This window comes from Cervus canadensis, chromosome 18, assembly GCF_019320065.1.
Source record: "Cervus canadensis isolate Bull #8, Minnesota chromosome 18, ASM1932006v1, whole genome shotgun sequence".
NCBI lineage: Eukaryota > Metazoa > Chordata > Mammalia > Artiodactyla > Cervidae > Cervus > Cervus canadensis.
The window spans coordinates 23,609,069-23,636,185 of NC_057403.1; the positions used below are offsets into that span (position 1 = coordinate 23,609,069).

The 27,117-nt window shown below is 50.4% G+C and overlaps 2 protein-coding genes across 3 annotated transcripts in view; both read left to right on the top strand.

Annotated features, from left to right (window-relative positions):
- The window catches only part of LOC122421498 (Fc fragment of IgG binding protein), a 42,293-nt gene extending 33,084 nt beyond the window's left edge, over positions 1-9,209 (top strand). For both annotated transcript variants that reach the window (XM_043437553.1, XM_043437552.1), the window contains exons 17-20: positions 814-1,013; positions 4,666-5,049; positions 8,644-8,915; positions 9,037-9,209. In XM_043437553.1, coding sequence (XP_043293488.1) covers positions 814-1,013; positions 4,666-5,049; positions 8,644-8,915; positions 9,037-9,046 — 866 coding nt within the window. In that variant the 3' untranslated portion in view covers positions 9,047-9,209. The remainder of the gene's footprint in view (positions 1-813; positions 1,014-4,665; positions 5,050-8,643; positions 8,916-9,036) is intronic.
- Positions 9,210-16,487: 7,278 nt separating this feature from the next.
- On the top strand, positions 16,488-26,915 carry FBL (fibrillarin). Its single transcript, XM_043435428.1, has 9 exons — positions 16,488-16,615; positions 21,653-21,826; positions 21,916-22,017; positions 22,107-22,201; positions 23,170-23,340; positions 24,571-24,703; positions 25,708-25,820; positions 26,584-26,729; positions 26,812-26,915. The coding sequence occupies exons 1-9, from the start codon at positions 16,606-16,608 to the stop codon at positions 26,834-26,836; spliced, it is 969 nt and encodes a 322-aa protein (XP_043291363.1). The 5' UTR covers positions 16,488-16,605; the 3' UTR covers positions 26,837-26,915.
- Positions 26,916-27,117: the final 202 nt, after the last annotated feature.

Genomic DNA, 27,117 nt, shown 5'->3' on the forward strand with positions numbered 1-27,117 from the left:
CTTACCATTCTCAGGGCCCTTCCTGGACATCTTCTGTGGTGACCTGGAAGTGTGGGTCAGGCAGGTCAGGGGCTCACATAGTAAAACTTGAGTCTCACCCAGGCCCCTGCCCCGCCCCGGCCAGGATGGGACCATCACCCCTTAGATCCTTCAGGACAAGGCAGCTGCCCCTAGCCCAACACTATACCTCTTAGCTAGCCTCTAGTCAGGGCTTATCTGTTTCCTTCACACCCCCAGGACAAGGCTGTGTCTCCTTGGACTCTCCTGGACACAGCAGTGGCCACTCATGACCCCAGGGCAGAGCTGTGTCTCCTTCATTCTTCTCAGGGCAGGACCTACATGCAGGCAGTGGACACTGTCTGTCTCCCTCTCTGACTTCTCTCCTGACTGCCAGCCTCACCAGTCCAGTGACCTCCTGAACACTTTCCACTAGGTGTCCTTAGGGGGCCATCCACACACCTCCTGTGTTCCCATGTGACATTAGCATTTCACCCCAAACTTAATCTTCTTATTTTTCAATCTTGATCCTCATCTCAAGGCAGCCACACCATCCACCCGTTGCTTAGCCAGAGCCCAGGCCCTCACTCTGGGTGCTTCTCCTGGGTCCTCACAGCTCCCATCCTGGCCCTGACCTTCTGTCTGTATTTCCCCTGATCACACTGGGCCGCCACAGTCTGTCCCACTGACATGAGCCCCAGAGGGCAAGGCCTGGAGCTGTGTCCCCATCGCCGGCAGCTCAGAGCCGGGTGTGCAGTGGGCCCCGTTCATTACTCAGCGGGCAGCCGTGACCCCACCCCACTCCTCTCTCTGCAGCGCTGCAGTGCCCAGCCAACAGCCACTACTCCGTCTGCATGCGCTCCTGCCAGGGCTCCTGCGCGGCTCTTTCTGGCCTCACGGGCTGCACCACCCGCTGCTTTGAGGGCTGTCAGTGTGACGACCGCTTCCTGCTGTCCCAGGGTGTCTGCATTCCTGTCCAAGACTGCGGCTGCACCCACGATGGCCGATACTTGCCGGTGAGGAGGAGTTCGAAGTGGGCAGGGAGGGTGGAGGAGCTTGAGGTTCAGCGGTAAAGAACCCGCCTGCCAATGCAGGAAATGCGGGTTTGATCCTTGGGTCAGGAGGATCCCCTGGAAAAGGAAATGGCAACCCACTCCAGTATTCTTGCCTGGAAAATTCCATGGACAGAGGAGCCTGGTGGGCTGCAGTCCATAGGGTCGCAAAGAGTCAGACATGACTAAAGCGACTAAACAGCAACAAGGAGCTTGAGGTGGGCAAGGAGGATGGAGGAGCTTGAGGGGGACTCAGATTTTATTTTCTTTTTTTTTTAAAAACTTTTTATTTTGTATTGGGGTATGGCCAATTGACAATATTGTGATGGTTTCAGGTGGGCAGCAAAGGGATTCAGTCATACATATACATGTATCCATTCTCCCCCAAACTCCCCTCCCATCCAGCTGCCACATCACATTGAGCAGAGTTCCAAAAAATCAGTCCTTGCCGGTTATCCATTTTAAACATAGCAGTGTATACATGTCTGCCCCGAACGCCCTAACTATCCCTTCCCCTCACCCTCCCCCTAGGGAACGTAAGTTCATCCTCTAAGTCTGTGGAGACTCAGGGTTTCTGTGCCGACCCCCTCGAGGATGGGGACAGGGAGGCTGCCACATTCCCTGCCGTGTGACTCAACGCTGGTGAAGTCCCAGTATTAGTTTCCTGTGGTGGCTGTGACAAATGACCACAGCTTGGTGCCTTAACACAAGAGAAATTTATTCTCTTGTTTAGTTATAGAGGCCAGAAGTCAGAAATCAGAATAGGTGGGCCAAGGTGTCAGCTCTAGGGGGAAATCTGTACCTTGTTTCTCCTGGCTTTTGGTGGCCGCAGGCATTCCTTGGCTTATGGCCTTGTCTTCGGTTGTTTCTGGTTGCCCTGGTGGATCAGATGGTAAAGAATCCTCCTGCAATGCAGGAGATGCAGGTTTGTCCCTGAGTCGGGAAGATCCCCTGGAGAAGGAAATGGCAACCCACTCCAATATTCTTGCCTGGGAAATCCCATGGACAGAGGAGCCTGGCAGGCTACTGTCCATGGGGTCTCAAAGAGTCAGACACGACAGAATGACTAACACTTTCACTATTTTAGTCCCTTAGTTGGGTCTGACTCTTTGCAACCCCATTGACTGTGGCCTGCCAGGCTCCTGTGTCAATGGGATTCTCTAGGCAAGAATACTGGAGTGGGTTGCCACTTCCTCCTTCAGGGGATCTTCCTGACCCAGGGACCAAACCCACATCTTCTGCATTGGCAGGTGGATTCTTTACCACTGAGCCACCTGGGAAGCTCTTGGCTTATGGCCACATCACTCCAATTTCTGCTTCCATGCCACATGTGCCCCCTCTTTGCTGTGTGCCCTAAAATCTCCCTCTGCCTCCTCTTCTAAGAATATACTTGATTGTGTTTAAAGCCCACCAGGATTAATCTCTCCATCTCAAGATCCTTAATCACATCTGCGAACACCCTTTCTCCATATAAGGTGACATTTAGTAGCCCTGGGCATTAGGACCTGATATCTTTGTAGAGAGGGTGTTATTGGGCCTACTTCAGTCCTCTCTGTGAGCCTCATTTTTTCTATCTGTAAAATGGGGTTAACCGTCTTCCTTGCACCCTAGGTGTCTGAGGAGTCAGGGGTGATTGACGGGCACTCGCTGAGCACTGGGCCTCACCCTCCACATTCATCACACCCAGGAAAAATAACAGTAATTTACAGCAGTGTAGTGGGTAGCACCCTGGAGAGGGAAACGGCAACCCACTGCAGTACTCTTGCCTGGAGAATCCCAGGGAGAGAGGAGCCTGGTGGGCGGCCGTCTATGGGGTCGCACAGAGTCGGACACGACTGAAGTGACTTAGCAGCAGCAGCAGCAGGTAGCACAGCTATGGTCATTTAATAATGGGAACTGAAAGTTAAGAGTTGATTTATTTTTGTGATGGATTTTTTAAAAAATTAGTTTATTTTTGGCAGTGCTGGGTCTTTGTTGCTGCTCGGGCTTTTCTCTAGTTGTGGCGCGTTGGGGCCACTCTCTAGTTGCGGTGCACGGGTTTCTCATTGTGGTGGCCTCTCTTCTTGCAGAGCACAGGCTCTAGAGCACACGGGCTTCAGCAGCTGTGACACGTGGGCTCAGCAGTTGTGGCTCCCGGGCTTTAGAGCACAGGCTCAGTAGTTGTGGTACACAGGCTTAGTTGCTCCAAGGCATGTGGGATCTTTCTGGACCTGGGATGGGGTTCGACATGGGTTTGTGTTTCCTGTATTGGCAGAGATGGATTCTTTACCACTGAACCCCCAGTGAAGCCCATGATTGATGCTTTTGGAGCTCAACTATGCACTAAGTTGGTTATAGATGTTAAGTCATTCGATAGTCACAGCAATTCTATGAGACACGGACTATTGTTATATGCCCCATTTTACAGATGACAAAGAGAAGCCAGCCCAAGGCTACCCATTAGCAAGGAAGGAGTCTGGGGTTCATACCCCAGCAGCCTGAACTCACCTCTGAACCACGAGGCTGTCCTGCTTCTTCAGAAGCATGTTTGTCAAATAAAGGAAAGATAGATTACCACAGTCCTTCCCCATTCATCCCTTTTTATTTTTATTTTTTGCTGCAGCATACAGGCTTCTCTCTAGTTGTGGCACACAGGTTCTGTAGTTCCAGCATGCAGACTCAGTTGCCCCACAGTCTGTGGGATCTTGGTTCCCTGACCAGGGATTGAACTTGTGTCCCATGCATTGCAAGGCAGAGTCTTAACCACTGGACCACCAGGGAAGTCCCTCATCCTAGTTTTATTAATAGCAGAACGGTAGGCTGGAAGGTCTAGAAGTGCAGGACTTCTTGGAAAGAAGATGCTAAGCAAAAAAAAAAAAAAAAAAAAACCTGTTTTGTTCACAGTTCTGCAACTCTGCTATTTGGCCTGGGCTCAGCAGGGCAGTTCTTCTGCCATCCCCTGGGCTCACTCATACTTCTATAGTCCCCCAGTGGGTTAGCTGAGGGCTAGCCGTCCCTCTTCCATGAGATCTCTTCTCCTCGGGTGGGCTAGCCTGTGGTGGCTGGATAGGGTTCCGAGAAAGAATAGTAAAGCTGTAAGGTCTCTTGAGATTCAGGCTTGAACCTGGCACAGGGTTGCTTCTGCTGCATTGCAATAACCAAGGCATAGTCTTAAGTCCAGCTCAGATTAATGGGAAAGGGGAAATAGACTACATTTCTTTCTTTTTAAGAAAACATTTTTTTCTTTTTTAAAAAATTTATTTGTTTTTTTTTTGGCTGTGCTGGGGTTGAGTCTTCATCGCTGCACGTGAGCTTTCTCCGGTTGCAGTGAGCAGGGACTCCTCTTCATTGTAGTACCCGAGCTTCTCACTGCGGCAGCTTCTCGTTCTAGAGTACAGGCTCAGTAGTTTCGGCCCAGGGGCTTAGTTGCCCCTCGGCATGTGGGATCTTGCTGGACCTGGGATCAAACCTGTGTCCCCTGCATTGGTTGGCAGACTCATCCACTGGGCCACCAGGGAAGTCCTCCATGTCTTAGAGGAAGTTACTGCAGCGTCACCCTGGATGGATCCAGAGGGTGGAAGGTGGTGGTGTGTTTGCGGTCCACCGCTCCTTGTGACCCACCCCTTTCTGTGCACAGGTGAACTCCTCCCTGCTCACCTCGGACTGCAGCCAGCGCTGTTCTTGTTCCTCGAGCACCGGCCTGACGTGCCAGGCAGCCAGCTGCCCAGCGGGCCGTGTGTGCGAGGTCCAGGCTGGGGCCCGGGACTGCTGGGTCCCCCATGGCCGCTGTTCCCTCTCTGTGGGTGCCAACCTCACCACCTTCGATGGGGCCCATGGCGCCGTCAGCTCCTCTGGTGTCTACGAGATCTCTTTCCGCTGCCCGGGATCACAGGAGACCGTCCCTTGGTACCGTGTGGTTGCCGATGTCCAGCCCTGCAAGGGCAAAGTGGAAGCCGTGGCCCGGGTTCATATCTTCTTCCAGGACGGGCTGGTGACTGTGACCCAAAACAAGGGCGTATGGGTAAGCCGGGACACAGGGGCTGTGTCTCCCCTGGGCTTTATTCTTCCTGTTGCAGTGTGCCTTCGTTCCTTGTGGCCTATCTGTCCTAATGTCTGTTTTCTTCACAGATCTCTGCAGTTTGTTTCTCTGGGTTTGTATTTGTGTCAATACTTCAAACTTAGTCCCTCTCTTCTGGCTGAGTTCTTGAGGAGCAAAAGCACAGTCAAGTAACTTAGCCATGTAGATGTTAGTGTTAATCAAGACTCTATGGTTGCAAGTGAGAGAAAACCAATTTCAGAGTGCCTTGAGCAAAACTGAATTTATCGGCCCACGTAACTAGAAAATACAGGGACACAGCCGCGTGAGTGGCTGGATCTAGGTGCCCTGGATTTGTACCTCTGTGTTTAAGACTTGCTGATCACCAGTCAGCTTCATTCTCTGTGACTCCCTCCAACAGACTCATGAAACAGGGATTATCATTATCTCCGTTTACACAGAGGGGAAACCAGGGCCCAAAAAGGTGAAGTCATTTACTTAAGTCACTCAGAGAGTACCTGAGAGATCCAAGCTTTGAACCCACCAGCACTGCCCATGCCCTGAACCACTTTGATGGCCATGGAGTGCTGGTGGTGATGGTGTGGACCCAGGGAACCAAGATGGGCCCCAGGCGCAGTGCTAGCTCAGCAGGACCTTTCTTGGAACTCCGTCAATTCCAGGCCACTTGCCTCTACCCTCAGCTGTCTTTCAGCTTGCTCTCAGGGTCCCCTCAGGCCTGTCACTGTTTGTCTCCTGAGTCCATTCCAGCCCAGATGGGTCCTCCCTTCTGTCCCTCAACTTCCATTGACTTATCACTGCCTTGCATTTGCCAAACTCCACAGTTCTCACCACCCTGATTCCAAATTTCTAGAGAGAGTCTCTTTGGCCGAATTGAGGGCTGATGCCGACTCATAGTCTGCTCCGCTGTGGCCTGTGTCATAGAGCCTCGTGACCAAACACAGACGTCAGGCTGCTCTAAAGCTCCCGAGTCCTGTTTCCATGGCCTGTTCTTGGATTGCAGAGCCACGCACTGGTGTCTTCTAGGTCCAGTAGCGGGGTATAGCCCATGCTCCACACACTCCTCCCCCAGTGGGTGGTCTGCAGCCCTCCTACAGTGCAGGGAGATGGTCCAAGACTCAGCCCTGCTTTTAGCAGGGAAGCTTGTGTTCTCTCTTTAGCATAGTCTAGACCAGTCACTCTTTCTCTGACTCTCTGCTGGATCCATAATTCAGGTGGACAGGCCCCTACTCTTTTATTATGTTGAATATGTTCTTAATTTTTTTATTGGGGTGTAGTTGCTTTATAATGTTGTGTTAGTTTCTGTTGTACGATGAAGTGAATCAGGCATGTATATACATGTATCCCCTGACCTCCCTCCCACCCATCTAGGTCATCACAGAGAACCTAGCTGAGCTCCCACACTATACAGCAGGCTCCCGATAGCTATCCATTTTACACATGGCAGTGCATACACAGTCAACCCTGACCTCCCAGTTCATCCCACTACCCCTCCACTGTGTCCTCATGTGCATTCCCTGTGTCTGCGTCTCTATTCCTGCCCTGCAAACAGGTTCGTTTGTACCATTTTTCTAGATTCCAAATCTATGCATTAATATATTTCTTTTTCTGACTTCTCTCTGTGTGACAGACTCTGGGTCCATCCATGTCTCTACAAATGACCCAATTTCATTCCTTTTTATGGCTGAATAATATTCCATTGTGTATATGTACCACATCTTCTTTATCCATTCGTCTATTGATGGAATTTAGGTTGCTTCCATGTCCTGGCTATTGTCAATAGTGCGTCAGTGAATGAACATGGGGGTACATGTGTCTTTTTGATCAATGTTTTTTCTCTGGATATATGCCCAGGAGTGAGATTACTGCAGACCTCTACTCACGACCTTCCTTTGCTCATCTGTCTAGAAACAATCCTCTACACAGCAGACAGATGCTCTATAAATGTGAATCAGATCGGTTCTGCTGGTTAAAACTGCTTAAAACTCTGCAGCGACTTCTCAGAACAACATTTCAAACTCAAGCCACCTCCCTTCCATGGCCTGCAAGACTATGTGATCAGACTCCTGCTGGCCTCAACAACCTCATTTCCTCCAACTCCTTCCTGAGCTCACGGGCTGTGCTGATAACAGGCCGAGCTGGCCTTTATGCTGTTCACACAGTGGACCACTCTTGTTCCCACCGCCAGGCCTCTGCACTTGCTGTTCCCCCTGCCGCAGTGCTCTCCTTCCAGATTTCCTAAGCCTCTGCTCCTTCTCATCCTTCAGATCTCAGTTCCGCCCTCACCACTTCTACAGAGGCCTTTCCCAGCACCCTACGGAAGCTCTCCCTCTTCAGTCCAGCCTCTGTGCGGTTACTCTGTTTTATCCCCTTCCAGTGCTAGTCACTCCCTGAAGTTATCCATTATTTCTTCGTGTTGGTTGACATGCTCCCTCACTGGCATATAATCCTCAGGTGGGCAGGGATCCTGTTCCCCTTGGTCTTCACTTTGTCACCAGTACCCAGATCAGGGCCTGGCCCCAGCAAGAGTCTGGTTTTGTGACTACATTCACCCCCATTCTCTCTGCACCAGGCCAAACCCCGTTCCCTCTGCACCAGGCTATGTGCTGGGGAGCACAGATAACTCAGTTCCACTTCTTATACCGTCGAAGCTTGCAGCGTGCTGAGACTTCCCTCCCGCTTCTCCAGCTGTCCTTCACTGCATCTATCCCTCCTCCTTCTCTCCTTCTTCCACCTCTCCTTCCTTTTTTCCTCCCTTCATCCCCCCTCCATTCCTTTTTTCCATTGATTCACCCATCCGTCCATCCATCCACCTCTTCAGATCTGTCTACCTATCTTTCTTATCTACCTGACTCTCCAGTCATCTGGCAGAGGAAGCGTCACATACAAAAGCATTTTGAAGAAAAGAACTTTTCTTTGATAGAAGGCTTTCCAGGGAGTCTAACTTTACGAGGGTTAACTCGTTAGAGAAAACAGACAACAGTTATTTAAAAGAAAAAACTCACCAGGTTACCAGGGTTACTGAGTCCACAGCTTGTGATGGACAAACGGTCATTTTCTCACATGATTATTACACTGGCTAGGTCATGACTTGTCTTCAGACATCAGCGGGGCGAAAATAAGGGATGAAGTTGCCTTGTTAGGGAACCAGTAACTTAACAGGACATGCTCAAGGGTTCTTTTTGTTTTGAAAACTAGAATTAGACAGGATGATGCTGGGGTTTGACTCATTGTTTATCCCTCTGGTGCAAGTGCCTCCCCCCAACCCCAGGTGCCTTTGGAATGTTGTGTGCACACCTGCTTATGCATCGATCCGTCTCTTCATCCATCCACTCTCTGTGCTCTTACCCACTCATCCCATCTCTAATTGTCTTAGGTGTCCATCTCTCCATTTGGTGCCTCCATCTAGGCCTTCATCTCTTTCAGCCTCTGCCTTTCTGCTTTTGCTCCTAGGACTCGTGGTCTTCCTCGGGGTCTCCTTTGTAGTAACACCCAGGCTTCTCTGTGGTTCCAGCCTCACCTGTGTGTTTCACCCACCTTTTCCCCTGCCAAAACCACCAGGTGAATGGTCTCCAAGTGGACCTCCCAGCTGAGGTGTTAACATCTGTGTCCGTGAGTCAGAACCCTGACGGCTCTGTGCTAGTCCAGCAGAAGGCGGGGGTCCAGGTGCAGCTTGGCACCGATGGGCAGCTGGCTGTGGTGGTCAGCGATGACCATGCTGGGAAGCTGTGTGGGGCCTGTGGAAACTTTGACGCAGACTGGACCAATGATTGGCCTAACTCCCAGAAGGAGACAACATTGGAGAATTGGAAAGCACAGGACTTCTTGCCATGGTAAGGGATACAGCTCGGAGGCTAGGCTTCTTGGAGCAGGGGCACCTGCATCCTCATGGGAAGGGGGAAGTCGGGGTGGGTGCTCCATCTACAAAAAGTGCTAAGTGTCTGTGTCTTACAGTCAGGATTGATCAGTCATCCACCGGAAAGGAAGACTGCAGGACCTGAAGCCTCTGGAGGTGGAAGGACGCACTCTGTCATTGTATGTGTCCCCTCTCCGCTCTACCCCTTTAAGGCTGAGCCACTTGAGGCCAACCAGAAAAGCATTAAATAAATATCTTAAATAAAGTTGCACTCCAATGTGTCTGTCTTATGTCTTCTTATCATGTGTGTTTGCTAAGTAGCTTCAGTCATGTCCTACTCTTTGCGGCCCTACAGACCTGGTGGACTGTAGCCCACCAGGCTCTTCTACCCATGGGATTCTCCAGGCAAGAATACTGGGATGGGTTGCCATTCCCTCCTCCAGGGGATCTTCCCGACTCAGGGATCAAACCTGAGTCTATTACATCTCCTGCATTAGCAGGTGGGTTCTTTACCACTGAGCCACCTGGGAAGCCCCTCCTTCCTGCACATCAGGTGTCAGTGTCTGGGGAACCTGGCATATGATGAATATTTACTGGCAGGTGAGGGGACCGATGGATGGAGACAGATAGATAGATTGGGAAAGATGTGGGTGGGGAAGTGGGAAAATGGGCAGTTGGATGATTAGAAGAATGGATGGATGAGAAAATGAACAATTGGACGGAGGGAAGAAGTAGAAAATGAAAATATCAACAGCTTCTAACTTTATCATTTATAATCCGGGCATGGTAATTTCTCTGCCACTCAGTTTCTTCATATGTTTTAGTCCACTCAGGTTGCTATAACAAAATATCATAAAATGGGTGGTTTATAAACAACAAAAATTTAAATTTCTCACAGTACTAGAGCCTGGGATTCCTGGTGGCTCAGATGATAATGTACCTGCAATGTGGGAGACCTGGGTTTGATCCCTGGGTGGGGAAGATCTCCTGGAGAAGGGAAAGGCAACCCACTCCAGTAGTGCCCGAATTCCATGGACAGAGGAGCCTGAAAACCTAAGGTCCATGGGGTGGCGAAGAGTCAGACACGACTGAGCAACTAACACTTTCACTTTCACTAGAGCCTGGGAAGTCCAAGATCAAGGCGTCAGCAGATTTGGTGTCTGGTGAGAGCCTGCTTTCTGGTTCATAGATGACCATCTTCTCATGTGTCCTCACTTGGTGGAAGGGCAAGGGAGTTCTCTGGGCCTCTTTTATAAAGGCAGTAATCTCATTCATGAGGCCTCTACCCTTATGAGAGTACCCTTATGGGGGAGTATCACTCCCCCAAAGTCTCCATCTCCAAATACCATCACATTGGCGATTAGCTTCCGACACATGAATCTTGCAAGGACACAAACTTTCGGCCAAAAGCATCATACTTAAAGTAGAGCTAAGGATAGTCCCTGCCTCAGAGAGTTGGAGTGAGGACTTAAGGTGTTCGTCCAACCTGCGCATCAAAAACTGACTCTGTCTCCTACCCTGCCTATACTGGTCTCCCCCGCCTCAGTGACTAGCACTGCCAAACCTCAGTCAGAACATGGGGAATTATTCTTGATTCTTCCTTCATCTTTGCCCTCCACTCTGTTCATCAAAACATCTTTTTGGATTGTATCAAAACATACCTGAAATCTGCCTGCCTTTCTTATCATGCCCACCTGTCACCACCCGGTTCAGCTGCCGTCATCATGCCTACCATCTGCTCCTCCCCGCCTGTAATTCATGCTCACAGCCACTAGAGGACTCTTCCTCACCTATGAAGAGTACCACTGGCTGTAAATTGATCTTGTAATAAAATCAAATTCCTTCACCTAAAAGGCCCCTGCCAACCTCTTATTTTTAAAATGTATTTATTTATTTATAAATAAAGAGAGTTGGACCACAGAGAAGGCTGAGCACCAAAGAATTGATACATTTGAACTGTGGTAGTGGAGAAGACTCTTGAGAGTCCATTGAAAAGCAAGGAGATCAAACCAGTCAATCCTAAAGGAAATCAACCCTGAATATTCATTGGAAGGACTGATGCTGAAGTTGAAGCTCCAATACTTTGGCTACCTGATGCGAAGAGCTGACTCTGAAGACAAGACCCTGATGCTGGGAAAGATTGAGGGCAACAGAAGACGTGATGGTTGGATGGCATCATTGACTCAATGGACATGAGTTTGAGCAAACCCCAGGAGATAGTGGAGGACAGGGAAGCCTGGCATGCTGCAGTCCATGGGGTCACAAAGAGTCAAACACAACTTTGTGACTGAACAACATTTATTTGGCTGCACCAGGTCTTAGTTGTGGCATGCAGGATCTTTAGTTGTGGCATGTGGGATCTAGTTCCCTTACCAGGGAGTTGAACCTGAACCCCCTGCATTGGGAGCATGAAGTCTTAGCCACTGGGCCACCAGGGAAGTCCTCTGCCAACCTCTTCGAACTCATCTGCTATCACTGTCATTATGATTTGGGAACCTTATCTTTCAGACTTCATTCCTTTGTGAAAAAACTGTTCCCTCCACTTATCACTGACTAGATGCATCTCATCCTTCAGATGTTCACTTACCTGTTACTACCTTACAGAGCCCTTCCACAACCACCTCACTTAAAGTGGATTTCCTCTGTTTCTCTCTGTCCTTAACCTGTGGGCTCTGCCGCAACTCCGTGTAGTTTGTGTCCGAAAGAAATTAAATTGTAGGACAGCAGTTGGAGTCTGCAGAGAACTGGAGACTTGCTTGTTGTGGAAATATATCTGGTGTCAGCAGCGAAGTGTATGAACACAAAAACAGATTTCTTTTACAGCAAAGGAAGTTAACAGGCGTCACTGACTGGTAAATATGGGTCAGAGAATGCTAAAATTCTCTTGTGATTGCTTGCATGTTCTCATTCAAATGGGAAACAAAGTCATCAATGCAGAGCAAGAAAGAAAAGTTTTGAGGTCTGATGAGAGAGAAGAGTGTGTAAAATGATCCTTCAAGAAAAGGGGTGCAAGACTTCCTGGTGGACCAGTGGTTAAGAGTCCGCCTGCTGATGCAGGCCACACAGGTTCGATCCCTGATCCGGGAAGATTCCTCGTGCCACGGAACGCCTAAACCCCTGCGCCACAACTACTGAGCCTGCACTCCAGAGCCCGTGCTCTGCAACAAGAGAAGCCACTGCAGTGAGAAGCCTGCACAACACAATGAAGGGTATCCCCTGATCACCGCAACTAGAGAGAGCCCAAGCACAGCATCGAAGACCCACCCCAGCCAAAAAAAAAAAGAAGAGAAAATCAGTCCAGCTGCCTTGGAAAAGAGTGTGTCAGTAGGTAAACATACTCTGATCACATGATTCAGCCATCTGACTCCTGGAACTCTTCTCAAAAAAAAAAAAAAGGAAAAGCAATTATCTGTCCATACAAGTACTTGTAAGTGAATATTTCATAGCAGCATTACTCATAATAACCTCCATACTGGAAACATCTGGAAAGACAGACGAACAAAGTGTGGTCTAGCCGTACAGTGAATTCAGCAATGAAAAGGAACCAGCTAGTGATAACATGAAACCATTTGGGACGTGATGCTAAGTGACAAAAACCAGAACCAAATTCTACATATTGTATAATTTTATCTATATGAAATGGGATGATTGAGATGTTCTGAAACTGAATTGTGGTGATGAGTGTATAAACTATAAATTTACTAAAATGTGTTCTATAATGTGTTGACCTGTACACATAAAATAGGTGTTATTTTTAACAGATTAATCTTTTAAAAATATATTTATTTGTTTGTTTCTATGTCCAGTCTTAGCTGTCACACGTAGGTCTTTCATTGTTGTGGTACACGGGCTTCTCTCTAGTTGTGGTGGGTGGGCTTTGTTGCCCCTCGACCTGTGGGATCTTAATTTCCTGACCAGAGATCGAACCTGCATCCCCTACATTGGAAGATGGATTCTTAACCACTGGACCACCAGGAAAGTCCCCAAAGAGGTGGATTTTATGATATGTAAATTATGCCTTAAGCATTTAAAAATGAGCACATTACTGATACTACTAAGGAAAAAAAAAAGGAAATGGGAGAATGATTTAATTAGGGGCATGTGATGGGATGGCTGGACTGCTTGGGGTCATGAATAGAGTGGGTGTGGGTTTTTCTCCATCCACATTCAGCTACCAGTGTGCAGGTGTGAAGGAGATGGAGAATGGACTCAATTGGGTGCAAAAGATAAAGTTAGAAGTTTGAGGGCATGAGGAAAGGAGAGGAGATAACAGTGGATGGGGCATTGGGCTGGGTGGTGAGAGTAGTGTGATCATGAGGAGGTGAGGTGAGGGGCAGGGAGAAGGAGGTCAGCTTCATGGGGCTGAAGGGTTCTCGGAGCAGCAGTTTCAGAGGGAGTGAACTGGAGAGACAGGAGGTGATGGGCAGACAGTGAGATGCATGGAACTGAGATTCTGCAGGGGCTGCAGTTTTGGGGTTGTCACTGTCTGGGGGTGGGCCTTTCTTCCCCACCAGCCTGGGACCTTAGGATTGCCACAGTCACCATTGTGTCCCTTGCACAAAGTCTGGGTGTGGAAGGGAAGGGTTGGGCGGAGGATGAGGTGGCTAGAGGAGAAGTCAAGAGACCCAGAGGCCAGAACGGTCAAAGGATCATCTACCTGAATTTGGAAGTCAACAAGAATTATGAGAGGAGCAGCTTGGGTGGCCATGAGCCTAGAGCTAAAAAGATGAAGTGAACTGCAGTGACTTGGGAGTCGATAAAGCTGGTAACAAGAATGGGAGCAGGTTCTGTGCAGAAATTTCAAAGTGAGGGTCTTAGAGAGGAGGCAGAGGATGGTTTAGAAGTAGCCACAAGGAGCTTATCTCATCTACAGGCCCAGTGAGCATGAAGGCTGAGGAAGAGAAAGAGCCTCTGCTTAGAAGGGCTGCACAGAAAGGTGTGTCTTCATGGGAGAACTAGGTTGTGATCAGAGCAGGAAGGTAAAAGGAAGGTTCAGGGGATGTGGGGGGACATGAAGAAAAGCCCTCCAGGGATGCCTCCTCTCTCCCAGCCCTGACCATTCTGCCTGTACTCCTCCCCCCATTCTGGCCCTGACCCCTCTGAACCACCATTGTCAGAGGACCAGGGACTGGCAGCTCCAAGAAGGCTGGATTCTGTCAGTCACCACTGTGCCCCCAGCACAAGACTAGCAGGTACCCCCCTAATTATTCACTGTGTGCTCATCATGTGCGACTCTTGTGGTCCCGTGGACTGTAGCCCACCAGGCTCCTCTGGCCATAGAATTTTCCAGGCAGGAATATTGGAGGGGTTGCCACTTCCTACTCCAGAGGATCTCTCCAACCCAGGAATTGAACCTGAGCCTACTGAGTCTCCTGCACTGGCAGGTGGATTCTTTACCACTAGCGCCACCTGGCAAGCCCCAATTACTCGCTGAAAAGGGAAGTGAAAGTGTTAGTCACTCCTTCGTGTCCGACTCTTTGCAACCCCATGGACTGTGTAGCCCACCAGGCTCCTCTGTCCATGGGATTCTTCAGGCAAGAATACTGAAGTGGGTAGCTATTCCTTTTGCCAGGGCTTCCCAACCCACTGCAGACAGATTCTTAACCATCTGAGCCAGCAGGGAAGCCCAATTACTCACTGGTAGTACCCATTTCAGGTCTGCAGAGCAAGTTGGCAGATGCAATACCTCAGAGCCAGGAGGTGGTGCCAGGATTCCAGAAAAGAGCCTGCACTGTACTCTGAGGATTGTCATCCATTTTTCTTTCCCTTTTGTGGCTATGCCTCGAGGCCCGTGGGATCTCATTTCCCCAATCAGGGATGGAGCCCGCACCCCCTGAATTGGAAGCATGGAATCTTAACCACTGGAACACCAGGGACATCCTGGATTTTCATCCTTTAGAAAAAAAAATGTAATTGGAAGGCAAACAGTAAGATCCAGGAGTAGTAGGTAACACTACCCTGAATTGGAACCATTTGAAATATTACATAGTTCCTGGAAATGCAGCATAGACTCCACAGATTTTCCATCTTAATATGTAAACAAATTTTCAGGAGTGTTTCCAGAACACCCTGCACAGAGAACTCAAGACAGCACAGGTTCATTCATTCCTTCAACAAACATTTAGGGAGCACCCACTGTGTATCTGTTTTGGATACAAAGTGATACAACAATGAACAGAACAGACCAGTGGATTCTCCTGGAGGTTGTTACTAATGCTCATAGTAGCATGTGTTTTGCTTTGTGGAATCAATATGAGGATGAATATTCAAGTAATAAAATTACAAAGTGCAAAATTCTCAGTATTAATACAGTCTTCTCCTTGTTCCTTCCTCCGCTTGCATCCTGATCTGGTCCTTCCTGTCTCCTGCCTGATCCACCACAGCAGGCCCCTCCTTGGTTTTCCTGCTCCCACCTCTATCTCTCACTCTGTTTCCCACATTCAGCCAGAGTGACCCAGGTCAGATCACATCCCTTCTCTGTTCAGAACCCTCCATCTCACTCAGAGTAAAAGTCAAAGTTCTCACCACAAGGCCCCACACAATTTGCCTGTTAACTTCCCTGTCCTCATCTCTTCCCACTCTCCCCTGCTCACTCTGCCTGAAACACATTCCTCAGTGTTTCTGCAACTCTCCGTACCTTTCCTGCCTCAGGGCCTTTGTGCATGCAATCCTACTTGCCTGGAACTCTCTTCCCCCAGACAGGAGCATGCCTCATTCACTTCCGTTAGCTTTTTGCTCAAAAGTCACTGGATGCATTCCCTGACCACCCTGTAAGAAATTTCACCCCTCTTCCCAACACCAGTCTCCAAAGCACTTATTTCTCCAAAGCACTTTTGGCCTTCTACCATTCAGCCTGTTTTTACTAACTTGTTTGGTGTCTGTTTCCCTCATCGGAAGATGAGCTCCGGAGTTCCTATGTCTTGTTCCCTGCTGCATTCCCAATGCCTAGAACAGACTGCCTGGTACATTCAGGCACACAACAAGTGCTTTTCCAATGTATGAATGGAGTCCAGAGCCGGCGCTTGTTCTTGGGGATGGAAATGGATTAGGGAAGGCTTTTGAGTGTAGAGGGAATTTTAGGGAGTTAACTGGGAATAGAGAAGAGAAGCAAAGGGCACAGCTCCTGCGAAAGTTTGAGGATGAGCCCTGACTACTCAGGCTTCCTGGTGGCTCAGACGGTTAAGAATCTGCCTGCGACGTGGGAGACCAGGGTTCCATCCCCGGTTCGCAAGGATCCTCTGGAGAAGGGAATGGCAACCAACTCCAGTATTCTTGCCTGGAGAATCCCACAGACAGAGGAGCCTGGTGGGCTGCAGTCAATGAGGTCGCAGAGTCGGACATGACTTAGGGACTACATTTTCACTTCCTGATTACTGGGGTGCTCGCACCTGTGAAAGGGAAGCGGGAAGCGTGTAGCGATCTCTGCCCAGGTCACGGTAGCGCCTAGGGCGCTCGAGGGGGCGGAGCCCTGAGAAGCTAAAAAATTCCCGCCCACAGTGGGCGCGCTGGGGGCGGGGCGGGGCTGCGGCTCCGAGGGGCGGGGCTGCGTGGTCGCGTCATGCAGTGTACGCCGCCGCGCGCCTGCGCTCCTTTCCACGTGCGTCAGCCCCAGTCGCGTGGAGCCCGGGAAGCCGCTGATACCTGAGGCGCGCAGCTCGGCGCTCGCTATGAAACCAGGTGCAGCCCGGGTTGGGGTCGGGGTCAGGGCTGGAACTCGGCGGGGAGCGGGGTGCCAGGCGGGAACAGAGGGGCGGGGTCTTGGCCTGGCTGGCAGGGGTTCTGAGCCCCGGATCCAGTCTCTCGTGAGGAAGGGTCCTGTTCCGGCCTCTCGTGGGGATGAGCGAACCTGAGCCTAGGGTTCGGGTTCCTGGTCTAGAGGTTTGTGACTGACTGACTCGTCAGAGGTCACGGTCGTGAGTCGAGGGTCTTGGGCGTAAAATTGGGGATGTCCTGAACTGGAATTCGTTTCATTGAGGCCGTCATTAGGGGGTCTTGGATATTGGGCCGCGGGCGGCAGTCGAGGGTGCTGCCCAGAATCTAGATCCAGGCATCAGGGGTCTTGGATCTCTGGGCGTGGGATTTGGAGATTTGGCCTCATCGCGAGACGGAAGAGTCCCTGATCTTGGGCCCAGAGACTGGATCCTCTTAAGACCCCGTATCCTCCCCTGTCGCTGCCGCAGCTACAGTACCCTTGACTTCAAACCCAGCTTCTCGGAGAGAGCCGCATAGAGGAGTATTCTGACTTGATAGTCTGTGGACCTCTCTGGCCCACTTTCCCGCTCTCTACTCTCCCGAGGGGGGCGGATCCCTAAGCATGGAGTGGAGATCCGGAGCCTAGTGATCCTCAACTGCGGTGAGAAGTGAGGTGAAACTTCACACACTGAGTATAGAATTGTGGGGTGGGGGAGGGAGGTAATCACAGGGCGTGAGTGGCTTTATTCATTCCGATTTTACTGGAGATTCTGATGAGCCCTCCGCACCTCCCTCCTAGTGGAGTGAGGCGAGTCCCTGCTTTGACAGCAGAAGGGCCTCAGTTCAGAGTTTCAATCCTAACTATGCTTAACTCACTGTGTGACTTTGGGCAAGTCGCTTTACCTGTCTGAGCCTCAGTTATCTCATCAATAAAATGGCACCCAGTTCTAATTTAGTGAGAGCATGTTAAGAAAAAATAGCACATGGTGGTAATCCTTTTGCAATATATGTGTATTAGCTGAACAGGTTGTACACCCTAAACTTTAACATAGTTAGATTTTGTCTATTATACCTTGTATAGCACAGTGCTTGACGTATAATAGTACTGGCTCTAATTGTTATCTTTACCATTCTCATCAAGGGGAACAAAATTAGGGTCCTTTTCCCCAGATGTCTCAGCTCTTATAAATCAGGCTGATTTCCTTCCTCCTCCCCACAACTTGCTCCCCTGCAGTTGAGGAAATCTTCCACGGTGACAGAAAGGGTCTGTTTCTTAGTACAGATTTTCTTTTTTTCCTTCCTCCTTCCCCTTTGACCTGTGGAGAAATGGGGTCATCTGGTCTGGGGTAGTGGAATTTGTGGCTCCATGCCCCCTCCCAAGTTCCCTTTCCCTTCAGTGTTTGGGGATGTGCTGGTGAAGTGAGAAGTGCCGGGCGGTGTGCCTCCCACCTGAGACCCTGGCAAGCCCACAGGCACCCTGTGGTCTGATTGTCCCAGGAGTGGAGGCTACACCTTCTTCCCCACCCTGCCCTTACTGCGTTAGGATAAGAAGTTGTAGAAGTTGTCAGGGGTCTGCTCTTTAGCGAGGATTTTTATTTATTTATTTTTGGCTGTGCTGGGTCTCCACTGGGACTTCTCAGGTGGCTCAGTGGTAAAGAATGCCTACAGTGCAGGAGACTCGAGACCGGTTTGATCCCTGGGTCGGGAAGATTCCCTAGAGTAGGAAATGGCAACCCACTCCAGTATTCTTGGTGGGAAAATTCCACGGACAGAGGAGCCTGCCGGGCTCTAGTCTGTGAGGTCACAAAGAATTGGACCGGACTGAGCACAGGTCTTCACTGTTGTTCGGACTTTCTCTAAGCACTGGCGTAGTTGCCCCTCAGCAGATGTGGGGTCTTTCCAGACCAGTGATCCAACTCATGTCCTCTGCATTGGTCGGTGGATTCTTAACCACTGGACCACCAGAGAAGTCCTTTAGCAAAGATTTTAGTCTGGTTGAGAGAGGAAGCCTTGGGGAGATTTCAAGCAAGGATATGATGGCAGTCAGACTTGACTATGACATTTGAAAGTATCCTTCTTGCTCTGTGTGAAAGATTTTAGGGGAACAAGAGTGAAAGAGCAGTAAGAAGTTGTTGCTGTCATCTACTTGGGGATGATGTGGCTCGGACCAGGGTGGTGGCAGTGGACCTAGTTGACAAATTGTCACCCTTTGGGGATATGGTTTGGAGATGGAGCCAATAGTTTGCATGTGGGCATGAGAGGGGTCAAGGACAATTCAGGGTTTTGGCGTATGTAACTGGAAGGGTCGGGTGCCAGTTTGGAGATGGGGAAGGCTGTGGCAGAAGAGAAGTTATTTAAAAAAAAGTATGTGCATGTGTATTTTTCTGAGGAGTGGGTACAGTCCATCTTTCTAAGAGCTCCAGGAACTGAAATGGACTAAGAGGTTTTGAGTATCGTGCATACTGTGCCCCATGCCATGCCCACACTTTCCGGGTCTTTGTTTTGTCACGACTGGGTTGAGGGTCTCTTTGGCGTGGTGGTTTCTCCCCTCAGTAGGAAGGAGAAGAGACTTGTTCCCCTGAGTTTGAATAATATATTCAAACTGCAGGTAAGGCAGTGTATTAAGCGATTTTTTGTGTGTTGTCGTTTAATCTTTACAATTCTACGAGGTGGGCACTGTGTTATTTTCCAGATCTCCTTTTTACGGGTGAACTTTTCAAGACACCCGTGAACCCTGTCTACTCCCTAGGGTCATGGATGGAATGGCCATCTACCTGTGTTCAGTCCATGAGCTGCTTGAGGGGAGGGACCGGGGCTCTGGTCACCGTCCGATCACCTGCTTCCTGAATGAACAGAGAGGGTGCTTTCTTCCTGAGGCAGAACCCAGGGCTCTAAGAGTCATCAGTAAACAGCTCATTTAATTTTCATGGAGCCCATATTACTGCAGGATGCAGTGATGACCTAAACAACCATCCCTGTCCATTTGGAGTTGATTCCAGTGGGGGGAGTGGGGAAGAGGCAGTGATAATTGTTAAAATGCCATGTATGATAATTAGCAGGAAGAAAAAGAAAGCAGAGTAAAGGCCAGGTAGCCAGAGAAGGCTGGTCTGAGGAAGGAACATTTGGTCAGAGACTTGCGTGCAGTGGAGGGGGTGAGTCAGACAGTGTCCTCAGGACCCAGGCAGAGGGAACAGAAGATGTCAAGGGTGTCGAAGCTGGAAATGGAGTTTGTTCTTGGGGAGGAAGAACACAGGACCTAGCATAGAGTGTGGTCAGGAAAGTCAGCAAAGCCAGTGTGGTGATTCTCAGTCTGGGCCACACGTTAGAGTGACCTGAGGAACTTTAAAGTCCAATGCCCGGGCCCCCACCCCAGACAGTTACTCAGAATCGCTTGCATGGGGCAAGGGGGAGACCCATTGACTTAGGACTTTGGAAGCCCAAGAAAGGAATTGTGATTTCATTTAGAATGTGATGGAAAACCTTTGAAGGAGTTTGGGCAGGGGAATGGTGAGAGCCGATTGGCTGTTCTGAAAAGGTCAGTCACCAGCTGCTGTGTAGGCAGGAGACTGCAGAGGGAGCAGGAGACCAGAGGTCAGCAGCTCCCGGGTAGGAGTTTGAAACCAGCACTTAAATTAGGACTAGCTCTTCAGAGTTGTCTGTTTTCATCTTTAACGCCATTAAGATGACTGAAGCCTCCGTGGGGACTTCCCTGGTAGTCCAGTGGTTAAGACTCAGAGCTCCCGAGGCAGGGGACTCGGGTTCGATCCCTGGTCTGGGAACTGAGATCCCACGTGGTGCATTGGGTGGCCAAAAAAAATTAAAGAAGGAGGAATGAAGCCTTCATAGGGTGGGAATATAACACACCTTTGCAAAAACTTCAGCAGGTTTAATATTGAATAGTTTACATCAGGGGAGGTCATTTGAAACCAGCATGGATTTTCACACAAATGATTGATAACTCCGTTTTTCTGAAAGTAGAGCAGAGCTTTAGAGGCCATTGCAGAGGTCAGATACTGTATCTGTGAGCACCAGGAGAAATCTGCTTCAGACATTGTTTTGGGCTCAGCAAACAATGTTTGCTGTCTCCCAAATTGATGAAAATCAGGTCTCTCTGAATTTTTTTTTTCCCTTTAAACTTGCCATCTTCTTGACAAACCCTAAGTAAACTGCTTATAAGCTGTTGCCCATCCATAAAGGACAATTTTTGGTTTTTGCTTCCCCCTCACTGCTCCCCCGCCAACACCAAGCTGGGGGAGACTTGTGTGTGTTTAGAAGCAGGGGGACCAGTTAGCAGGAAAAGATGGGGTGCCGAACGCGCCCCCCCCCCGACCCCCCACCGATTTGGGGCTAGCACTTCTCTGGCATACACAAGGTCCCGAGTGGGAAAGCATGAAGCAGTTTCAGGGCCTGGGGGACCCTCCTGCCACAGCACATGGGCACACATGGCGTACACTCTTCTTCAGACTAATCAATATTGGAAACAGAACAGATTCTGTGAATTGACTCCCCAGCTAAGGAAAGCAGAATATTAACAGTAATCTGCCTCTACCTATTTTCCTTTTCATCCTCACCCTATAGTTTCACCCTCCCCAGACCTGATACTCAGCTTCCCGTATACCACACCCTTTGTCTCCGTAAGGGGAGGGTGCATGGATCATCACCTGGACCAACACAACTAGTGCTGTTCAGTCTTGGTTGTGGCTGGACTTTCTAAAAAGGATGTTGTGTCAGATGTGGTTTTCTAGGGCTTGCTTTTTCACTTACTGGGATTGAGACTTCTGTCTGTCCTGTGTTGCTGTTAACCTTTTTTCTTTGATGGCTGTGAACGGTCCGAGTCTCATTCATCCCTTCTGCCGATGGACGTTCGGGTCAGTCCTGTTGGTTCTGCCGTGGACACGTGTGGGCATCTCTCCCGGTGTGCATGTGCACACATTTCTCTCCTGAGCAGAGTCCTTCGCTGTAGAAGTAACTTCTCAAACTCCATGGCCCCATTGATGATTCCTATTTCTGTTTCCATCACAGGGTTCAGCCCCCGCGGGGGCGGCTTCGGTGGCCGCGGTGGCTTTGGTGACCGCGGAGGTCGCGGCGGCGGCCGTGGAGGATTCGGCGGAGGCCGAGGAGGCTTCGGCGGGGGCCGAGGTCGTGGCGGAGGAGGCGGCTTCAGGGGCCGTGGACGAGGAGGAGGAGGAGGAAGAGGTGATGGACCGGGCTCTCCCTGGGCTGGGGGCTAGGGTGGGGAGGGAACCACCGTGGGGTTTTGCTCTCACCGTGTCTCTGCCTTGTAGGTGGCGGGTTCCAGTCTGGTGGCAACCGGGGTCGTGGTCGGGGAGGAAAGAAAGGAAACCCATCGGGGAAGAATGTGATGGTAGAGCCCCATCGACATGAGGGTGAGTGAGGAGGGCGGGGAGCCCGCCGGGGTTAGGAGTGGGGTGGTGCCCCGATGGGGTGTTGACCCCGCTCTGACCCCCTCCTCCAGGCGTCTTCATCTGTCGAGGAAAGGAAGATGCGCTGGTCACCAAGAACCTGGTCCCTGGGGAATCCGTTTACGGAGAGAAGAGAGTCTCGATTTCGGTGAGACCCCATGCCTGGCTAAGCCGCCAGGGCCACCAGCAGTCTGGTCTCCCTGCCCCCTCCTGTTCATCCTACATGAGACAGCCTGGGGATCATCTTAAGCTACAAGTCAGATCACACGCTCCCCTCCCCAGACACCTCCATGACCTCACGCTGGCTTCAGGTTCAAGTCCTGGGTCCTCAGTGTGACTGGGGGGCCTGCACGTGCTGTCTCCCTCGCCCCCTAACCACATGTCTTCCAGCCACTCCCACAGCCTCCCCGCTCCCCCTGCCTGGAACACTGTCCCTCCCTACTCCAGGCAGGGCCGGTCCCGTGTCAGCACGAGCATCTCTGGTCTGCTGTCCCCTCATCTCCCTCATGAGCCCCCTTGCCCCGCCCTATCTGTCAGAAGCAGCCCTCATGACCTCTCTGCAGACTTCCCTGCTGCCTGGAACTCCCTTCCTCATTGACCTGAGTGAGCCGTCAGCTTTGGGCAGTTCCCCCTCCCGGGCTCTCCTGGCCGCCCCCTTCTCATCCCCACCTGCCCGCACCCTGCTCCCCGGACGTCACGCGCTCCTTCCTGGCTTGACCTTTCTCCTGAGCACGTGTCACTGCTCCCGTGCCGTGTGTGTCCATTCAGCGTGGCCTCACTCCTGGGGGCAAGGCCTTTGTCCCCTTCAGAGTGTCTGCCCAGTGCCTGAGCTCGGGGGCAGCACAGGCAGTGTTCGCAGAACCAACGCGGAGGTCTTGCCTTGCTGTTGTCTGGGATGATCTTGTCTTTATTGTTCCTGTCGCTGCCCCTTCTCCCTGAGTCAGGAACCCCCACGAGAGCGCAGGCCTGCCTGTTGTGGTCAGAGATGCATATACTCATTTGTTTCTCGTACAATGACTGGGCGTCCAGTCCCTTTTGAGGGCCTGACAGTTAAGAGCCGTGGGGTCTTGCAGAAGAGCCTGGCACTGACTTCCATCCCCATCTCTCCGGGTGCAGGAGGGAGATGACAAAATTGAATACCGTGCCTGGAACCCCTTCCGTTCCAAGCTGGCAGCTGCGATCCTGGGCGGGGTGGACCAGATCCACATCAAGCCAGGGGCCAAGGTGCTCTACCTCGGGGCTGCCTCAGGCACCACCGTCTCCCACGTCTCTGATATCGTCGGCCCGGTGAGTAGACGGAGGGACAGGAAGAAGTGGGAGGGAGGGAAAGTTCCCCTCCCCTGCCTGGACGCAGAGGCCCTGGCTGCCTCCCTGCACCAAGGGGCTTGGAGCCAGGCCCTTCCTGGTCACCATGCCTGTGCGTGAAAGGAGTGCTTGAACCACATGGTCTCCAGAGCTCTGTTCAGCCTCACACCTGAGTTCTTGGCCTGGAGCGAAGGGGCTTGGGTGTCGGGGTAACCAATGTTGGGGGGGCCAGAGCCGAGAGTACATTTGATTTGATTGCTACCCCTCTGGGACTTCACTGGTTAAGCGTGGTTAAGACTCCACACTTCCACTGCAGAGGGTGCAGGTTCCATCCCTGGTTATGGAACTAAGATCCTGTATGCCATGTGGTGCAGCCAAAAAAAAGATACCCCTCAAATCTGGGCTTCTGGTTTCTCTAAACAGGAGATTGTCAGTTTGGGGGCCTATGCTTCCGTGTGGCTGGGCAGCCTCCCTGTTGAGAGGGCACCCAGACATCTCACTTCATGATTCCTCACTTGGCTATGAGGCTAGAGGGTGTATAATTTAATGGTTAAAAACCCCAGACTCTGGTGCAGGCTTTTAACAGTGAAGTGGCTTTTAGCAGGTACTTACTCTCTCTGAGCCTCAGTGTGCCCCTCTGGAAAATGGGTGATTGTGATGATAAATGAATTAAACCCTGTAACGTGCCTAGAGCAGTGTCTGGCCCGGTGCAGGTATTCTTAGCTGTTATGTCATCTCTGTGCCCTAGCTTTCTCATTTTAAGCCTGAACTGGGGGCCTGGGCTATCAGATCAGACAAAGTAGGATAGAATAACCTCGGACCTATTCATCTGTAAAATGATAACAAGGGCTTCCCAGGTGCTTCTAGCGGTAAAGAACTCACCTGCCAATGCAGGAGATGCAAGAGACATGGGTTCAATCCCTGGGTTGGAAAGATCCTCCAGAAGGGCATGGCAACCCACTCCAGTATTCTTGCCTGGAGAATCCCATGGACAGAGGAGTCTGGCAGGCTACAGTCAGTGGGGTCACAAAGAGTCAGACAGGACTGAAGCGACTTAGTATGCACACACACATCATGATAACAGGTCATTAAATGGTAATGTTTTGATTTGGGAATTTGAAGAGCTGCATGCGGTGTATAGGCCAGAGTAGGCACTCCATACAGGAGGACTAGTTATCATTGTTATTTTTGTTTGACTTTGATGTCTTCTAGGACGGTCTGGTCTATGCAGTTGAGTTCTCCCACCGTTCTGGCCGTGACCTCATTAACTTGGCCAAGAAGCGGACCAATATTATTCCTGTCATTGAAGATGCTCGGCACCCGCACAAATACCGCATGCTCATCGGTGAGGGGTCTAGGGTTGGCTTGGGAGAGGGGAAGGTGTGAGACAGGCCACTCCAGGTGTCCTCGAGGAGGCCCCCGGAGCCCTGATTTGGATGGAATTGGAGTGGATGAACAGGTTGAGTCTGCAGAAATGCAAATGGTCTGGGGAGCCAGGTGAGGTGGAGGTGGTGGTCCCGCTTCAGGGACCCAGCTATCTGGGTCCTTGGGCCAACCTCTTTCCCTCTAATCTCCTGACACTCCCACCTCCTACCAAGTACTTCCTGCCTGCCTGGCTCCAAAACCCAGTATCTTTTATGCTACCCCTCACTTAGGCATAAAAACCTTCTTCAGAGGTCCTCATCAGCATCATCTGGTGAGATCATAACCCAGAAAGCACACCTAGAGGGACCCATTGTGAATATTAATAACTTTGGTTTTTTAAAAAAAGTTCAGAAACATAGTATGAAAATTGAGCACCTGTAAAGTACCCCCAGAGGTAGCTGATCTGAACAATTTGATGTCGACTTTTCCTGATTTTAAAAAAGTCATGCACCATATTTTCATTTTTTTAAGTTTTTCTTCCTGAGTTTTTTTTCCCTGTGCATTCATACCCTACCTCTGTCCTGCAACTTGTTTTCATTTCACAATCCTGCAGACGCTATTGCCTGTAAGTGCTCGCCTTTACTTGCCTTTTTGATGACGTGTCTGTCTCCCCCCCCAGACCCGGGAGCGTCTCGAGGGCAGGGTCCGGGTCTGACTCGTCTCTGTGCCCCCCACGCCCGGCCCGGGGCTGGCCACAGAGTAGGTGGCAATATGGTTTACAAGAGGAATGAATGATTGGTGTAACTGTGGGCTTTGGACCCATCTTGGGGGCACTGTGGAGGGTGGGGGATCATTGTGGGGGGAGGTGAGACTGGAGGCAGGGAAGACTGCCAGGAACCTGCTGGTGTCGGGGCTCAGGCCCCATGGGAGGAGCTGGGAAGATTGAGTGGGTCCAGCTTTTAACTGCTACTTCTTTCTCCCTAGCAATGGTGGATGTGATCTTTGCCGACGTGGCCCAGCCAGACCAGACCCGGATTGTAGCCCTGAATGCCCACACCTTCCTGCGTAACGGAGGACACTTTGTGATTTCCATTAAGGTGTGGAGCTTGGAGGAGTCTATGGGGTGGCGATATCTTCTTGGTTTGTAACTACCAAGCAGTCGGTCAAAACAACCCTGATTAAGTGTATTCTCAGCTCCCTATAAGCCACCCAATTGAATAGAACATAATGAAAAATGTCTACAAAACTGAAAACCATAGAATTTAAGGAGGCAATAGACTATAGTGGTTGAGTGCATGATCACTGAGTCTGAGTATCTGAGTTTGGATTCCAGCTTGCTGTGTCTTTGGCAAGTTACCTAACCTATATGCCTGTTTCTTCACTTGTAAAATAGCAGTATTAGTCCTCTTTTAGTGTTGATGTAAGGACTACACTTCTCAGTATATGTGGAATCTTTAGAACAGAACCTGGTATAAAACAAACAACAGATAAATGCTAAGTGCATCTTTAAAAAGTTTGTCTTCTTCTGAATTCAGAGGCGTGTCCAGTACTTCAACCAGATTTCCCATTCTCTTTTGCTGCGTTTGATTTTGGAATTCTCAGCTGCATAATTCCTAAAGAAAAGGAAGGAGGAAGGAAAAAAAAATGTAAAATTTAAACACTAGCTTTTAGATAAATAGGGTTCTGTTGAAGGATTTCTGTTCCAAATCCAAACCAAATCGAAAACTTCTCTAACAAAGTCTTTCCGTACATTTCCAAAGCCTAGTCTCCAATAAAAACAAATTCTGCTGGTTTAAAGAAGCACAAAAAGGGGGGACTATCCCAAAGCTTGCCTCAGACTTCAAATCCTCTCTTTTGCAGGCTAACTGCATTGACTCCACAGCCTCCGCCGAGGCCGTCTTTGCCTCTGAAGTGAAAAAGATGCAGCAGGAGAACATGAAGCCCCAGGAGCAGCTGACCCTAGAGCCGTACGAGAGAGACCACGCCGTGGTCGTGGGCGTGTACAGGTGAGCGCGGGGCCCCATCAGCGCTTGTTACGAGTGCTCCAAAGTGGCGACGGGCTCTTCTAAGTCCACTTTCTTCTCTCAGGCCACCTCCCAAAGTGAAGAACTGAAGCCCAGCGCCATCTGGATCGCCAGAGAATGTGTTGCTACTGTTACACGTTTGTTTTTCTATTAAAAGACTCATCAGTCGCTCCGTTTGCCGCTGATTGCTTGACGACGTCTACTTACAGGGCGCTTGCCCGCTTGGTCCACCGGTGTGGTGGTGGGGGCGAGCGTTCCCACCCGGTCGCACTGCGCACGCTCCTCGCTTAGCTGCCTCCTGCGCAGCCGTAACTCGGACTTCGGCGCTTGGGCGGGGTCGTTAGCTCACTGCGCATGGGTCCCAGTAAGG

Excerpts from the sequence above, each read along its gene's own strand:
- FBL (XM_043435428.1), top strand. Across the intron at positions 25,821-26,583 it reads ACTTTGTGATTTCCATTAAG|GCTAACTGCATTGACTCCAC; the intron begins GTGTGGAGCTTG and ends TCTCTTTTGCAG. Across the intron at positions 26,730-26,811 it reads GTGGTCGTGGGCGTGTACAG|GCCACCTCCCAAAGTGAAGA; the intron begins GTGAGCGCGGGG and ends TTCTTCTCTCAG.